The following is an 18,009-nucleotide window of genomic DNA, read 5'->3' as shown; positions in this document are numbered from 1 at the left end:
CCACTCTGCGCTTTGGCCTTCAACATTCCGATGACCCACAAAGAAATGAAATGAAATGGGTTTTTACGTCCTAATGTTCTGACTCAACTGAGCTAATGAAAACGGGTATGACGCCATACAGTGTGCTATAAAGAACATTTTGTCCGGACAGCAGCACTACGACATACTCTTATATCGAATTCCAACTGTCAAGGGATCACACGGGGGCCTCCGTTTTTTGTCCTATCTGAACAACTATACTTTGTTCCTTGTCAGGCCATCTTTCCTGCACGACCGAAAAGGGGGGACCACGCCGGAAAATCCCCATGAACTTTCTTAGCCAATACAGGGATCAAACACGAAACCTTCGGGTTAGCGAGCCAACGTCTTACTCACTGAGCCACCGTGGTCCCCAACAACTACAAAGACAAAGAGTATGGTCGCCTGTCCCACCTCGTGAGCTTTCTCCGGGTCCTCTGGTTTTCTCCCACTGCTAGAGGCTCCTTACGTGCAAGCAACTTATTGAAATAAAATTGAACCATATGTTAGCCGTGAAATGACATAGTTTGTGTCGAATGGACGTTAAATCCCCCGCCCCCCTCTCTCTATCTCTCTCTCTCTCTCTCTCTCTCTCGATATTAAGCCCTGAAATGACCTGGTTTGTGTCGAGTAGACTTTAACATCCGTGTCGTACTAGGAACAATATTAAAATTATGACGTTTAATCTAGATAAGATAACATGAAACTAAGTTACTTCCTGTACAACGTGTCAGCAACCCGGTTGGCTTGGTGTATCGTAAAGGCGAGTATTCGGGACAGACGGTCTGACAATGACAGCTGTCTAGTCGTTCTGATGGAACGAACGACATTGGCGTGCAACTGGAATTCAATTTAAGAGTAGGCTGTAGCGCCGATACCCGGGCAAAATGTCCCCCACAGCACACTGTATGGCGTATGCCCATCTTCATTACGGACGCTAAACGCCATTTCCTTTCATTACTTAATGATGAACCACGTTTATTTGGACGACAAGCCGAGGTATAGTTTACACGTTTTTGTTTACGTAAAAGAACTCTTGACCGTTGGAATAGGAGATAACGCCGCTGCCCAGACAAAATTCTCCCTTAGAACACTACAATCCCGTCTTCATTAAACTCGGTTGGTACAACCAAATTAATCGTGATGGTTCAGGTACAGAACGAAGGGTATCTGGCCCCGAGTTCACAAAATTCTCCCTTAGAACACTACAATCCCGTCTTCATTAAACTCGGTTGGTACAACCAAATTAATCGTGATGGTTCAGGTACAGAACGGAGGGTATCTGGCTCGGCGTTCACAAAGCATTCTCAGACTTAAGAATTTACTCAAAATTGTTCGCCTTATATTAACTAAAATATAGCCCCTTTATAAAACTTTTGTTGTTTTAATGTATCAAATACATCAATAAGAAACTATGTGCAAAGTTTTGTGTTTCTGGATCAAAGATATTTCACATAAACAGTGATTGAAAGTTGAGTAAATTCTTAACTTAAGTCTGAGAATACTTTGTGAACTAGGGGCCTGGTCTTTCGGGTGAGACGAAAAAACGAGGTCTCGCGTTGCAATTCGGGGAGGAGTAAGCGGAAACGCCGGTGTCAAAAGAAATATTCTCTTGTAGTATACTGCATGACGTATGTATACTCAGTAGCTGGGTTACTGTAGAAACTGTAGAAATATTGGACGTTAAACACCATTTCATTTCATTTCATTACCTAGTATTATACTAGACATGTATTTTATATTATTACTGAGGGTGGTGGTGGGGGGGGGCGATTCAGAGAGTGTGACTTCTGCGTACTAACCGTGATCTTGAAAATGTGTTTATCTATACAGTGTGGTAAAGAGAACTAATTTTCCGGAAATCGGCGTTTCCGCCAACGCTTTGAATTCCACCTAGGAAAACACGAGAAAGCTCGGATTAACCTAATGGGGGTGGGATGGCCGAATGGTTAACGGTTGTATCATAAGGTCTGTCATTGAGCCTGGTGTGGTTTCGATTCAACGGTTGTACATGACAAGGAGTAAGGTCGCCTGTCCAACCTCGTGAGTTTTCTCCCACTGCTAAAGACCCAAACGCGCAAGCGAATTATTGAAATATAATTGAACCATATGTTAGTCCCGAAATGACCTAGTTTGTGTCGAGTGGACGTTACCCCCCCCCCCCTCTCTCTCTCTCTCCCCCCCCTCTCTCTCTCTCTCTCTCTGGATCACGTGGCTAAGTGGGTAAGAGGCTGGCTCGCTAGCCTGGAGGTCGGGTGTTCGATCCTTGCATTGGCCGAGAAAGTTCGTGTTTTCCCCTTGTCAGTGATGCAGGAAGGAGGGCCTGACAAGGACAGCTGTCTAGTCGTTCGGAAGGGACGGAAACCGAGGTCCCGTTTACATATCGGCGTGCACGTAAAATATCCCTTGGTAGTTGGAATTAGATACAAGAGTATAGCCGTAGCGTCGCAAATTTTCCCTCATAGCACACTGTATGACGTATGCCCGTCTTCATTAGTACATTTACCATGTATACAAATCTATTTCGCCTCCTGTCTAGAAGAACAGTTTAGGAGCAGAACAGTAGGACGTTAAACCCCATTTCATATTATCTCTCTCTCTCTCTCTCTCTCTCTCTCTCTCTCTCTCTCTCTCTCTCTCTCTCTCTTTTATATTATTTATATTACTCTCCTTGTATCGCGATCTTCTACGGTGCCGAATACACGAAAGTGACACGTAAGTATCACAATCGCGTTCCTAACATTTCCCTCGTAAACTGCCCATATGGCGGATTGTGAGCTAGCTAGGCTTAAAGGCTAGCTCACAATCCTCCATAAGAGTTTTGACACGCACGGTTCTTAGGGCCTGGTAGCTCGCAGACCAGCTCCAAGAAACCCCGCGAAAATGTTGTATGTGCAGGACCGACCAAACGTCTCTACGGTCAGCATTGATCTTCTACGGTGCCGAACATACGCTCGTGGCGCGTAAGACTCACGGACGGGTTTACTAAAATTCCACCCATAGACTGCCCGTAGTAACACGCGCGGTGGGTTGTGAGCTAGGCTTAAGCTGGCAACTTGATAAGCAGTTGTGATCGGTCGCTACAGAAAAAAACCCCTCACGGCTGTTCTCATGAATGGACCAGGAAGTGACTATACCTTGGGAAATGCCTATAGAACTTGTTTCCCAAGATCACAAGAAGATTGGAGCTTGTACTATGAGAACGCTATTCGATTAGACTAGTGTAGGCACCAGGGGGTAGCAGTTTATTTCCGTGGTGAAGATCGTTCTGCCGACTATCCGACGAATAATTTGCTAGAACCAATGAGATGTGGTCTGTATCCATATCCGCTGTCATTTTAAAAGAGTTATTTCCCTTTAAATAGCGCGGCCAACCTGCAGGATGTATTTAACGCACCAGTAAAAATTTTTGTTAGATTATTTTTACTATCTATTACGTACTGTGTCTGCTCAAGTTTTACCAGAAAAAAAGACGTTGTCCTTATGGTGTGTGTGTGATGATTGGTGGATAAAACGGCCATCGAGCAAATGCCTCAACTCCACAAAATTGCTTTATTACCATTTTCTCATGGCAATCATTCGATCCCCCGCGTTGACCGAGAAAGCTTATCGGGATTTTCCAGTATGGTTCCTCAATGTCAGTGGTTGTTGACGATGTTGGCAACTGGTGTTCATAGAAATGAAATGAAATGAAATGGAGTTTAACGTCCTACTGTTCTGCTCCTAACCTGGGCTAATGAAGACGGGCATACGCCATACAGTATGCTATGAGGGAAATTTTGCCCGGACAGCGGCACTACGGCCTACTCTTATATCGAATTCCAACTGCCAAGGGATCTTTTACGTGCACGCCAATGTGTACACGGGACCTCGGTTTTTCGTCCCATCCGAACGACTAGGCAGCTTAGCTTGTCAGCACCTCCGTCCTGCATCACTGACAAGGGAGAACCACGCCGGAAAATCTGGATGAACTTTCTCGGCCAATGCAGGGATCGAACACCCGACCTCCAGGCTAGCGAGCTAGCGTCTTACCCACTTAGCGGTGTTCATAGAGGCTTATTGGGACATTCTGAGATGGTGTTTAATAATTTACTTCCACAAGAAACATATTTGAGACAGAAATAAGCTGTAAGGTTTGTACAATTAAGTTTCCTGATATTAGAGATTTTCTTCTTCCAATTATCTATTGCTAGGCTCATCCCAGATGTGACAGCATTAATAGAGGGAGAAGTTATCTTAGAAGAACGTCGGCATTGTCCATAATCTGATATTAAAATATAAAGCCTGGCGCACACTATGCGACAATTTAAGAGACGAGTCTGGCGACAAATATCGCCTCAATATAAGTGGATTGAGCACACTACACGACGACTTTGGCGATCACGGAAAAAACACCTGTAAATTCATTTTAGTCGTCATCGCGTTGAATACTTTAATTAATATTGTTTTGTACATGATGATCAGGATGATTAGTATTATAAGTAACTAGCTCAAATTGGGCGACTCTTGCATGTATAGAAAAACAAGCTACGTGAGGATGAGTCTAGAAATATTCCAGAGAATCCTAAATATAATCAATCCTCTCATTGCCAAACAACCAACCAAGATGAGACAATCAATAAGCCCTGGTGGGCGATCGACGGTCACTCTCCGTTTTCTCGCTACAGGTACTGGAAAAATAACGCGAAAAAACATAAATGAGAAACATTCATCCTTAGCTTGCAAATAAACCTTTGTCATCAAACCCACGTTTGTCACGGTTCTCGAATTTAATTTGCAGAAGGAAAAGGGTTAATATTTCTAGCTAATTAACCCGCATCGATGCCACCCCTTTCAGAAAAGAATTTTCATTTTTACGCTTGAACTTCTTCCCTTTACCGCAGGCCTATTAAATAGACACGGTAAAAGATATAAGCTAAGGCCCATTGCAGATTTTGTCATACTACATGAGATGTAAATAGGGTTAGGACACGTGATTGTTAATGAGATTATAGGTCAGGGTTAGCTCTGCCGCTCCCCCAAATAATTTTCACTTTTACCTCTGATCTTCTACCCTTTAGATCGAATTTTGAACCCGAAACCCTCCATAGATATACGGTAAAAGATATAAGCTAAGGCCCGTTGCAGATTTCGTCGCACGTCACGAGATGTAATTAGAATTAAGGCACGTGATTGTTGACGAGATTGTAGGGTTAACCCTACCGCTCCCCCAAATTCTTAAACCTAATTCTATTTACATCTCGTGACCTATGATGAAATCTGCAATGGACCTTAGCTTTTAGTCTAACCATAGATTTAGGCCTAAAATAGAATTTGGAATGGCTATATCTCGTTTTAGAAATGAACTGGTAAATACAGGTTGTGAATATGTATATTTATAACAATATACAGCAACATAATAATATACATTTAGTCTATATATAAAATTAAATATTATTACAACAACAACGTTTTCTTCCATAATCAATAATCGTAGAATCGATCATAAATTATCGATTACAATAATCGAAATAATTTTTTACATGCTATTTTATATGTACATGAACCATATATAATATGTATATCTAAAACGATATACGACAATACACGTGATGAGAAAATGAAAACCATTACTGAGTATCCCACCACACGAAATAATCTCTTGTTGTTCGGAATTAGATGGTCCGGGAAGCCATGGTCCCGTGTATATATTAGCGTGCACGTAAAAGAACCTCTGACAGTAAGCGTAAGCCCGTCTTCATTAGCCTAGTTGGTGCGTAAGCCTGTCTTCATTAGCCTAGTTGGTGCGTAAGCCCGTCTTCATTAGCCTAGTTGGTGCGTAAGCCCGTCTTCATTAGCCTAGTTGGTGCGTAAGCCCGTCTTCATTAGCCTAGTTGGTGCGTAAGAGCAGGATGTTAAGCCCCATTTCATTTTATTCATTTCTAATCGAGAGAGAGAGAGAGAGGGAGAAAGAGAGAGAGAGAGGGAGAGAGGGAGAGAGAGATAAATGGGTTTAACGTCCACTCGACACAAACTAGATTATTTCGGGACTAAGATATGGTTTAATTTTATTTCAATAAATTCGCTTGCGCGTAGGGGTCTTTAGCAGTGGGAGGAAACCGGAAGACCCGGAGAAAACCCACGAGGTTGGACAGGCGACCCTACTCCTTGTCACGTACAACTGGGGATTCGAAACCACGCCAGTCGACTCAATGACAGACTTTATGATACAGCGCGCGCACGCTAACCATTCAGCCATCCAACCCCCCCCCCCCACCCCAGTAGATAGAAAGGTACCTGTTGGTAAAATAAATGGACACCCTGATTAAGATCCCAACAAGTCACGCCCCCCCCCCCCCCCTTCCCTTTATATTGTGTTCACAGGCTATAAGACATGGAAGGAAAGGAGTGACGTCTAACGCATTGTCATTACAATATATTGGTCGGAAGAATTTTTCCCGGACAGTGGCGTTTCAAATGGGGGTCTACTCTGCATCGTATTGCAGCGTCAAGGGTTCTTTTACGTGCACCCCATCTTCATTAGCCCAATCCCAGTCCATTTCATTTACGTGTACGCCAACGTATACACAGGCCTATCCATGATAAGTAATAATTCTGATATTTTTCTCGATCCACCTCGTTATTCGAACGTGTCCTGGACATCTGATCTCTGTCTTGACAGATTGGTTTATAAGTATAGTTTAATGGTCGAGTGCGAGACATTAAGTAATATATTGATATCGTACGAGTGCGATAGTACGAGGGCAATACCTATATATTACGCACTGTCTTGCACGAGACCATTAAACAACTTAAAATACAGACACTATCCAGCACGTGCATTTCAATGAAATACGTCACGCGGGTCCAATATTTCAACTAGTAGTATGCTTGGCACATTGCCCGTACCATTATTTGAAATAATGGTACGCCAACATCAAAGGGTGACGTTACATCTGTATTTGAAGTCCATGTAGTATAATAATAAACAATAATCCTTTAAGTGGCATTTAGTAAGTGAATAAAATGGGGTTTAACGTCCTACTGTTTTGCCCCGAACTGGGCTAATGAAGACGGGCATACGCCATACAGTGTGCTATGAGGGAAATTTTGCCCGGGCAGCGGTACTATCGCCTACTCTTATATCGAATTCCAACTGCCTGGGGATCTTTTACGTGCATTCCAATATATACACGGGACCTCGGTTTTTCGTCTCATCCGAAGGACTAGACAGCTGTGCTCGTCATTGTCAAGCCCTCCAACCTCCAGGCTAGCGAGCCAGCATCTTGCCCACTTAGCCACCGTACCCCCCCCCCCACCCCCCATTAAGTGCTATTTAGTAAGTGAATAAAGTCGGACAGTATACTGAACAGTAACGATGGGACGAAAAACCGAGGTCCCTGTCGATACATTGGTATTCACGTAAAAGGAATCTTTGGTATTTCGAACGCGAAAGAAGAGTAGACCGTAGTGCCGCTGCTCGGGCATAATTGTTCCTGTATGCCCGTCTACATTAGCCCAATAGGCAGGCCTGGAAATAACGGTTTTAGCTGTACCTGACAAAATGTCAGGTATCAATGAAATAGTACCTGACATTTTCAACTTAGTGCCTGACATGTATTAATAATATCAATAAAAAATACAAATCAGTGCCGGACAAAATGACAGGCACCAGAGGTTTAGTGCCTGACAAAGCCTGAATCTGTGCCTGACATTGTCTTGACAGGTGCCTTATTTTCAGGATTGCCAATAGGTATAGAAAAGTAGTAACTTGTTAATTGGATTGGCTGTTGAATCAGACTCAAAGGTACCGGTAATATTATGTTGTCGCAAGTGCCACAGGTGTAGAATGCGTTTTACCGAAACATCCGGTTTCCTCCCACTGCTAAAGAACCCCTACACGCAAGCGAATTATTGAAATAAAATTAAACCAAATGTTAGCCCCGAAATGACCTAGTTTGTGTCGAGTGGACGTTAAACCCGATCTCTCTCTCTCTCTCTCTCTCTCTCTCTTTACCGAAATATTTTAGGGGCAAATAGAATCATTAACCGAATAGGCGGACCGAAACAATAAAAAAAAGTATAACAAAGTTTATCCTTGTCAATTATATATGTTCAATTTTTACAAGTTTTATTTCAGTTTAGCTGGGGCGATCGTCATTGAACTGACATTTTCACCGAATAAATACAATTAATCTGATTATAATACAGATCTATATTTCGTTTCGGTTTTTTTATAGTTTCGATGGCCTACACTACATGAAGATCTGACAAGTTGTAGCGATAGGTCGCGTCAGAGGTTATACGAGCAGCTTTTGACCTATGACGTCAGTCATTTGATTAACCAATCAGCTTTGACGTTACTGGTGGATTACCCACAGTTCCGTGCAAAACACGCCTAAAGCTGGCCTATAGACCGTTTCATTGGCTAATCACTTACATCATTCAGAACACGTCAATGATAACATCTCTTCCAGATCCTAGTGTAGTAAAGACAAGTAAAACGAAAGTTTGAACTATAAAAGAACGAAACGAAATAGGATCTGTGTTTTAATCAGATTGAAATAAAATGTTATTAATCCGATAGAATCCCACAAACCGTCACCGAGATATCGCGCATACAATAAATATATTCTTATTTTTATCCAGTTTCACTAATCCTTCTCACGAATTACACTTCTTTTATGAATTGTGTTGTTTTAATTGTTGACGACGTTTGCTGACATATCTCCCAGAACGTTTAGAACGTACATCCGGTCCACGTGACTTCTGCACGTTCCCAGCACCTGCACTAGTTCTATCTTTATTTTTCCACATATATTGGTTATCGTTCAATAACAGGGCGAGTCTTTTGTTATAAGGTTCATAAAAATCTTCTAACATTTTTCGCGTCGATTCGTGCATCGTTCCATACTTCTTATCGCCTTTCCGTCTAGGGTTGGCCACCGGTTGTCCGATTATAAAATCAGCCTCTGCTTTAGTTAAATCTCCTGAAACGAAAGAAAGAACACGAAAATGGTTTAAACACATCAAATTTTGGATTCATATGATTGGCAATACTACACGCTAATGATAATTTTGAATCCCCGGTTGTACGTGACAAGCATTATGGTCGCCTGTCCAACGTCGTGGGTTTTCTCCGGGTCCTCCGGTTTCATCCCACGGCTAAAGACCCCTACGCGTAAACGATTATTGAAATAAAATTAAACCATATGTTAGTCACGAAATGACCTAGTTTGCGTCGAGTGTTCTGCTCCTATATTGGGTTAATGAAGACGGGCATACACCATACAGTGTGCTATGAGGGAAATTTTGCCCGGGCAGCGGCACTATTGCCTGCTGTTATATCGAATTCCAACTGCCAAGGGATCTTTTACGTGCATTCTAATGTATACACGGGACCTCGGCTTTTCGTCTCATCCGAAGGACTAGACCGCTGTTCTTGTCAGGCAATATCTAAACATACATTTAATAAAGAGTTGACCATTTCTCTCCCATTCTCTCATTATGTAAAACTATTGGACGGTGCACTGTCCTTTAAATGGGAGATGAGATAAATACATGTAGCTGACAGTTCTCGCTATAACAGTTAAAAGGAAGATAACGTGAAGAGAATACGCTGAAAATTCCAGTCAAATTGCTTCACTCTGAACCGAGATATAAACAATTAAATTTTAGGCCTAGTCTCGAGAAATACCCTGTCTAAACTAATGGTATACGTTTTTCTTTATTCAGGACATACAGTCATATTTTTGGCACGATAATTGGACAAAATGAAGCCATTTAGCGAAAAGGATGACAGAAAAAAAAGTGAATGGTTTTTATTCAGATATGTTTGTTTTCAAATGAAGCTGTACATTTTATGTGGGCTGATAATTAAATGAAGATGTTGGACTATCCGTTATTTTAATTATTTCACAAGAAACTTGGCAAACATCTTTCTAAATATTTTCACACAGCCATCATTCTAAACAGGAAATGGATCTTTAGAGTTTTTGTTTATTGCCGTTTCACAGAGTGTTGACAAACATATTATAAATATTTCCACAAATACTTTTAAGAGAAAATGTCAAGTGTAATCAGTGTTTTTCAGAAAATCTATAAGCTTTTTAGCTAAGATGAAGAATTTGCGATTACGATTCCGGTGGTTTACATTTTGACAGTTTAGAGGGATAGATCTATTTTTTAAGGCCAACTCAATTTTCGTCAAGGTCGCTGAGATGTGAATAAGACTACGGCACGTGATTGTTGGCGCGATTGTAGGTTTGGATTAGGGCAAGGTCTAGGGTTAGGGTTGAGATTAGCGCTAGTCCTGTTTATATCTCGTGGCCTTTCACCAAACTTGAAGTTGGCCTTATCAAATAGATCTAAACCCGACCCGACCCCAACACAGCCACTTTTAATGAATATGAGAGAGAGAGAGAGAGAGAGAGAGAGAGAGAGAGGGAGGAGAGAGAGAGAGAAATGGGGTTTAACGTCCACTCGACACAAACTAGGTCATTTCGGGACTAATATATTGTTCAATTTTATTTCCATAATTCGCTTGCGCGTAGGGGTAAACCCACGAGGTTGGACAGGCGACCCTACTCTTTGTCACGTACAACCGGGGAATCGAAACCACGCCAGTTAACTCAATGACAGACTTTATGATACAGCGCGCCCGTGCTAACCACTAAGCCATCCAATCCCCCTAAATGAATATGCCCCCGTCGATATTACAGTGGTAGTGGAGATTTTGATGGTTTCGGGGCCAAATTCATAACGCATTTAAATCAATTCGATCAACCCACAGCAAATGTGTTCTTTTTTTTAGCTGATCCCCACCCCAACCCCCTCGTCCCAACAATTACCAGACTCACGCCTGGAAGTTGAAATTACATTATTAACCGAAATAAAATGGGGTTTAGCGTTTTACTGTTCTGCTCTGACTGGGCCATTGAAGACGGGCATACGCCATACAGTGTGCTATGGGGGCAATTTTGCCCGGGCAACGGCACTATGGTCTACTCTTCCAGTTGCAAAGGGATTTTTTACGTGCATGTCAATGTATACACAGGACCTTGTTTTTTGGGTCCCATCCGAACGACTAGACAACTGTCAGGCCCTCAGTCTTGCACCACTGACAAGGGAAACATTATTAACCGATATAAATTATTGTAGAGTCTAATGAAAGAGAACAGTAGCATATTTATTCAGAGGAATTCTTTGATTAGGTTTCAAAACAAATTAACTGGCATTAACCACCCCAAACAAAAGAAAAGTTTATCTTTTAATACAGGATTTCTTATCTTCAAACGTCAGTTAGTTTGCTGATTGACGCAATGGGAGATGGGTTGAGTAGCAGACGATAAACATACCGTACTCGATCTAATAAAAGAGGGGTTCAGCACCCTACTGTTCTACGGTCAGATCTATTTACCAAGGCCACCTACAGATTTTCTCAAGGTCACGAGATTGTTGGTTAGGGTAAGGGTAAGGCTTAAGCCAGTTCATGGGGTAAGATTAGGGTTAGCGGTAGAATTGAATATCTCGTGACCCTGAGAAAAACTGCAGGTGGCCTTAGTGGAAACATGGAAACATACGTTAGCCCCCAAGAACAGAAACCATACAATCTAGTTTTGGACCTACTCTGCATCGAATTCGAAATGTCAAGGGTTTTGTTTTACGCGTTTTCGTCCCATCCTAACGACTAGACACTGTTCCTCGTCAAACTATCCCGTCTTACATCAATGACAAGTGGAATCCACGCTCCAGATCACGAGAAACGTTCTCTGTGGTAATGACAAGGACAGCTGTCTAGTCGTTCGGATGTAACGAAAAACCGAGGTCCCGCGCATACATTGGCGTGCACGTAAAAGATCCCTTGACAGATGGAATTCGATATAAGAGTAGGCCATAGTGCCACTGCCCGGGCAATTTTTTTCTCATAGCACACTGTATGGCGTATACCAGTCTTGACTAGTCCAGTATAGGAGCAGAACAGTAGTACGTTAAACCCCATTTCATTTCATTTCTAAAGTATACTGTATAGGTTATATATTTTAAGGTATACGGTATGGGTTATATTTTTTAAGGTATACGGTATGGCTGTTTTCTACCGCCCACAGTACAAACAACACATCATCGTATTCTCACATAACGACGATGATTAAAACTGTCAGATATAACTGATAATACTTCTTTATCGCCAATTCCTGTTTGTCTTTAAAAACTACTGTTTTCTTTTGACTCATCAGGCGCAACCTATTTTATATGGAGCGGAATTCTCGGCATAATTATAACTGTTAACATAATGTATGCTAGTATGTAGGATTGTTGGATGGCCGAATGGTTAGTACGTGCGCGCTGTATCATAAGGCCTGTCATTGAGTCAACTGGCGTGGTTTCGAATCCCCGGTTGTACGTGACAAGGATTAGGGTCGCCTGTCCAACCTCGTGGGTTTTCTCAGGGTCCTCCGGTTTCCCCCCACTGATAAAGACCCCTACGCGCAAGCGAATTATTGAAATAAAATTAAAGCATATGTTAGTCCCGAAATGACCTACTTTTTGTCGAGTGGACGTTAAACCCCATTTCTCTCTCTCTCTTTTATATCACCCTAGGTTTAGAGTTGGAATAATGTCGTAAATTCCGCTCCATAGTTGTACCCAGTGGTTTCAAGGCGTCTGAATAAATAATGAAACTGAAAATAGCCCACTGCTGTTTCCAACGACGTGGCGGATTTGGGATGAATTCGCAATTAGTCCCTGCAGTCCTACTAGCCCAAAATTGTTTTCAAATTTGACTTACGAAAACAAAATGGCCTTTGTGTTCTAATTCACTAACTATTGCAGCCATCCAATGATATCGATAGGTATTTATTGGTTTCACATGTACATTAGGCCTACATAAATGTTTAAATAATAATTTTAATACGGTTGAAGTCATAAAAAAAGCCCTTTCATAATGCATCTTTAAGAATTGACTTTTAAGACCCCACAGTGTTTCAGAATTACAAAAAGTTCAAAAAATTTTCTCACCAACAAACTGTCAGTCTTTTCTGCACATAAACTTATATTAATTTTGAAACATAAACCTATTTGTCAATCTCGTTACATTTAAATAATAATGTTGAAATCTGGATTTTAAATTAAATTGTTAGTGACAAGGAGTTTCTTCAAAAATATGTGTGTTTGTTTGTTAATAGAACACAATTTTTATGGGAAACATTCACTGGTTTATTCTAAAAGCACGACGTTTCGACAAGTATCCTCTTATCTTATCGTGATAACGATAAGAGGATACTTGTCGAAACGTCGTGCTTTTAGAATAAACCAGTGATTGTTTCCCATAAAAATTGTGTTCTATTAATGTGTTTTCCAATCGCTAAATGCCACTTAAAGATTATGTTTGTTTGTTGTTTTTGGGTTGTAATGTAGCCGCCCTGTTCACTCCTCCTCTCTCTCTCTCTCTCTCTCTCTCTCTCTCTCTCATATTATATCAAGTAGAGCCATATTAAGCTAACTAGCTCCCTCCATTTTCAAGAGGGGGGTTGGATGGCTGAATGGTTAGCGTGCGCGCGCTGTATCATAAAATCTGTCATTGAGTCGACTGGCGTGGTTTCGAATCCCCGGTTGTACGTGACAAGGAGTGATAACGATAAGAGGATACTTGTCGAAACGTCGTGCTTTTAGAATAAACCAGTGATTGTTTCCCATAAAAATTGTGTTCTATTAATGTGTTTTCCAATCGCTAAATGCCACTTAAAGATTATGTTTGTTTGTTGTTTTTGGGTTGTAATGTAGCCGCCCTGTTCACTCCTCCTCTCTCTCTCTCTCTCTCTCTCTCTCTCATATTATATCAAGTAGAGCCATATTAAGCTAACTAGCTCCCTCACGATTTTCGAGAGTGGTTTTTAAAAGGTAGAATTTAAAGCGTTGGAGGAAATGCCGCTTTCTGTAAAATTATTTCTCCATTTTCAAGAGGGGGGTTGGATGGCTGAATGGTTAGCGTGCGCGCGCTGTATCATAAAATCTGTCATTGAGTCGACTGGCGTGGTTTCGAATCCCCGGTTGTACGTGACAAGGAGTAGGGTCGCCTGTCCAACCTCGTGGGTTTTCTCCGGGTCCTCCGGTTTCCTCCCACTGCTAAAGACCCCTACGCGCAAGCGAATTATGTAAATAAAATTAAACCATATGTTAGTCCCGAAATGACCTAGTTTGTGTCGAGTGGACGTTAAACCCCATTTCTCTCTCTCTCTCTCTCTCTCTCCATTTTCAAGGTCACGGCTAGTGCGCAGAAGTCACATCTCTGAATCGACCCCTGTGAATATCGTTTGTATATTCGTGCTAACACGCCAATAATATCTGTTCCTCTAGACTCATTAAAGATGGCGTCGATTTACAAGATCAACATTATTTTTGAAGCCGTTTATCAATAAATGTGAATGTTGTAGCAATAAACACACACACATCCAATCTCTACAATCCAAATAAACAACAAGATCACGTGACGTTTTATCTTCTTTTCTTACAACTAAACAAATCGCAGGAATCTTCTTTATAAACGGTCCATGACGTAAAATCCCAGGAGGCTGATTTATAAACGATCTATGACGTAAAATCCCAGGAGGCTGATTTATAAACGACCCATGACGTAAAGTCAGAGCGAAAATTGGAGTTTTCAACTACGATCCTATGGAATGCGCAATCTGACCAACAGATCCACACTACCTGCAGAGAAGTTAAAAAAAAACCCGCTAGCTATCGTTTGGTTATTGAGCGTTAGTTACGTACGTGGAATGCGATGAAATGTCATGCAACGCCTCGTCAACATGGCTATATTGGGATTAAAATATGATAATTTTTTATGATCATGATTACGTGTGTAATGACATGTTGGTTACACGGCAATGTACAAAGGGGTGGAATGTATAAAAGGGTGGACCCAGATTTATCGTCCACTACTCAAGGGAACGCCTACTGTGTTGTACAAATATTTTATTAAACACCTTTCTGTGGACATACACAGATGTTAAGGGTAACCAAGAGACCATTTAAACCCAGACCGAAGTTATAAAGATAGGTTGCCAGACAATGAAACATACGCCCACAGCAGCTAAGTCGTCCGTTCGTCAACAAGGGTTATTTCTCATGTAATCAAGGGTCATAACTCTGACAGTAATAATCGGAAATCAATAAGATTCTTCGTCTCATGACCTTAAACACTGCGTGTGAATTTAAAGTCAATCGGATATTAACTTTGACCTCTAGAGCGCCCAAAGGCAATCGTGGACGCCGGACCGACGGACAGACGGAAGCAATGGTAATATACGACCATATTTCAATGTGGGCGTATAAAAAGAATATCCAGAGATTACCAACAGCAGATCGTCTGCAAGAATTAAAGATAACACCCCCAAATTCTTACAACAGCTGATGTAAGAAAAATGCGTGTGAATTTCAGAATGTCAACAATTGGATCCTGGAAGCAAGCAGCATTCTCAGACGAATAATGGTTTATTTTCACATAGCCAAAAAATGTGCGGTAGCTGCATAATGAAGGAAAAAGGTGAAATTGTATACAGAACAGTTTGATGCACATTGTAAGAAGATTGGTCGAAGAATAAGAGACCCATTTGCTATAATCACCCATAATTTAAAGGCTCAATACCACTCTTGTTGTAACTGAATAATATGTCCCAATCTTTATTCTGGTCAACAAATTGTACTATTTTAGAATATTTCAATTAATTGATAATACAAATTTCATCTTAACACACCTTATTTAAAAATTTTGAAAAATTCAACATAATGGTTTGAAACGTCTAACGTAAACCTTTTCAAATGAAACTTTGATTTAAAAATATTTTCGAACCCTCTGGACAAGTAAAATAGGATGTAATGGATAATTTACACAACAGGTAGGACACTTAAACACCTAGTACTTAGATAGAGATATTATTTATTTTCTGGAGCTTTCAAGCCAGCAAGAGTGTTATTGTCCCTTTAAAGGGGTATTATTTGAGATTAGATAAAGAGTTCTCGCTATAATAGTTAAAAATCGATAACGTAAAGAGAATATGCTCAAAAGTGCAGTCCAATTACTCCACTCTGAACCGAGGTATTAGCAATTGAATTTTAGGCCTGGTCTCGATTATCCATTTTGACGTTAAATCATTCATGTATTCAAATCCAGTAAATATCGGAGGCTATCGATGGCATCGAGAGTTATGGTCTGGATAATTAATAATTTATATAACATTTCAGGCCCAAAGAAAGACCTGCAATAGGCAGATTTAGCTCTTGCGTAATGTATGTTTAAGAAATGGGGTTTAGCGTCCTCCTCTAACAAAGACTTCTAACGTTCTAACGAAGACTTACATGCAGTGTGATAGGAGGGAAATGCTGTCCGGGAAGCGGCGCTACCGCCAACTCTTCATCAACGTGTATACGGGGAATTGGTGTTTCGACTAGACACTGTTCGTTACCAGGTCATCGGTCCTGAACCACTGTTCGTTACCAGGTCATCGGCCCTGAACCACTGTTCGTTACCAGGTCATCAGTCCTGAAACAGTGTTTGTTACCAGGTCATCGGTCCTGAACCACTGTTCGTTACCAGGTCATCGGTCCCGAACCACTGTTCGTTACCAGGCCCTCTGTCTTGCACCACTGACAAGAAGAAGCCAGACTGGAAAATCACGAGTAATGGTCTCGGCGAACACCGGGATCGAACCCGCGACCTCCTGATTATTGATCCAGCGCCTTACTTTGTGACCTACCTTGGTGCCCTCCTGAAACTACGAATGGCCAGACAACACAACAACGACAAAACATTTAAGGAACCAACATTCCAGCTCTGTCACCTGGGAAAAAAACGTAACTATTCCTCTTCAACACAAATCATTTACTGGCCCCCGGTGGGACGACATTTCCTTAAACTATTGCCCAACAATCTAAATTCCTGGACCCATTTGTTATAGCTGCAGGCAATGGTACAATTACTTACAGACCATTCTGACAGAATTCTTATATATAACCTTCTGAAAACCTTCTGACTACCAAGGAATGTTAGCCTTTGTTTTTTAACCAGAAATACTCTCTTGAGTTAAAACATTGTTTGAAAGCACAGATCAGAGACTATGACTGAGGTTTTTTTTCTTTGCTCCAGGGGAAATGATGTAAATAATAGAATGACATGAAAGAATGGTAAGAATCCGACTTGTTAAAATCTCTCCAGTGTTTTATATTGTATCATGATTCTGACAGATTGGTCGAATACAAGACTTAACATTCCAGCACAAACCACCAACTCGATAAAATGATTGCCGAACTTTTGTTTTCCAAGTGTACCATGTTCAAAATAAGTCATCTGTTGGTTCGCGTTTATGGAGAGTCGATAGAAATGTGAACAAGCTGTTCGTGATGTGCTTTTGTTGGAAAATTATATTTCACCTCATATTTTAAAGACTCAAATTTCCAAATTTCAACATGAACATCCCAAATAAATAAAAACGATTTACAACCATCTATACGCAACTTAAATAAAACAGTTAAACTCAGGTATGCCTAACTTACATAAATCATTCACCCCCCCCCCCCCCAATTTAAATAAACGATTTATACCCAGCTATACGCAACTTAAAGATGCATTATGGGAGATTCATTAAAAAGTTGACTATACTCGTTATAATAGTTAAAGATACATTGTGGGAGATTCGATAAAAAGTTGACTATACTCGTTATAATAGTTAAAGATACATTGTGGGAGATTCGATAAAAAGTTGACTATTCTCGTTATAATAGTTAAAGATACATTATGGGAGATTAGATAAAGAGTTGACAGTTCTCACTATAATAATTAAAAACTAGATAACGTAAAGGCAATTTGCTGAAAATTTCATTCAAATTGATCCACTATGAACCGAGAACTAAGCGAATGAAATGTCCGCCTAGCCTCGATCATCATTACTAAAGTCAGTACGATAAACAACAGAGTCTCGATTATCCACTTAATCGTTAAATCGTGAAGGAAAG

The 18,009-nt window shown here is 40.9% G+C and overlaps 1 protein-coding gene across 1 annotated transcript in view; it reads right to left on the bottom strand.

Annotated features, from left to right (window-relative positions):
• Nucleotides 1-8,073: 8,073 nt before the first annotated feature.
• The window catches only part of LOC126816456 (carbohydrate sulfotransferase 15), a 59,775-nt gene continuing 49,839 nt past the window's right edge, over nt 8,074-18,009 (bottom strand). The window contains exon 8 of the mRNA XM_056099681.1: nt 8,074-8,987. Within this exon, the coding sequence (XP_055955656.1) occupies nt 8,680-8,987 (308 nt within the window). The 3' untranslated portion in view covers nt 8,074-8,679. The remainder of the gene's footprint in view (nt 8,988-18,009) is intronic.

Source organism: Patella vulgata, chromosome 3, assembly GCF_932274485.2.
Source record: "Patella vulgata chromosome 3, xgPatVulg1.2, whole genome shotgun sequence".
NCBI classification, from domain to species: Eukaryota; Metazoa; Mollusca; class Gastropoda; family Patellidae; genus Patella; species Patella vulgata.
The sequence above is the reverse complement of the archived record's forward strand: the minus strand, read 5'-3'. Positions and strand labels throughout refer to the sequence as shown.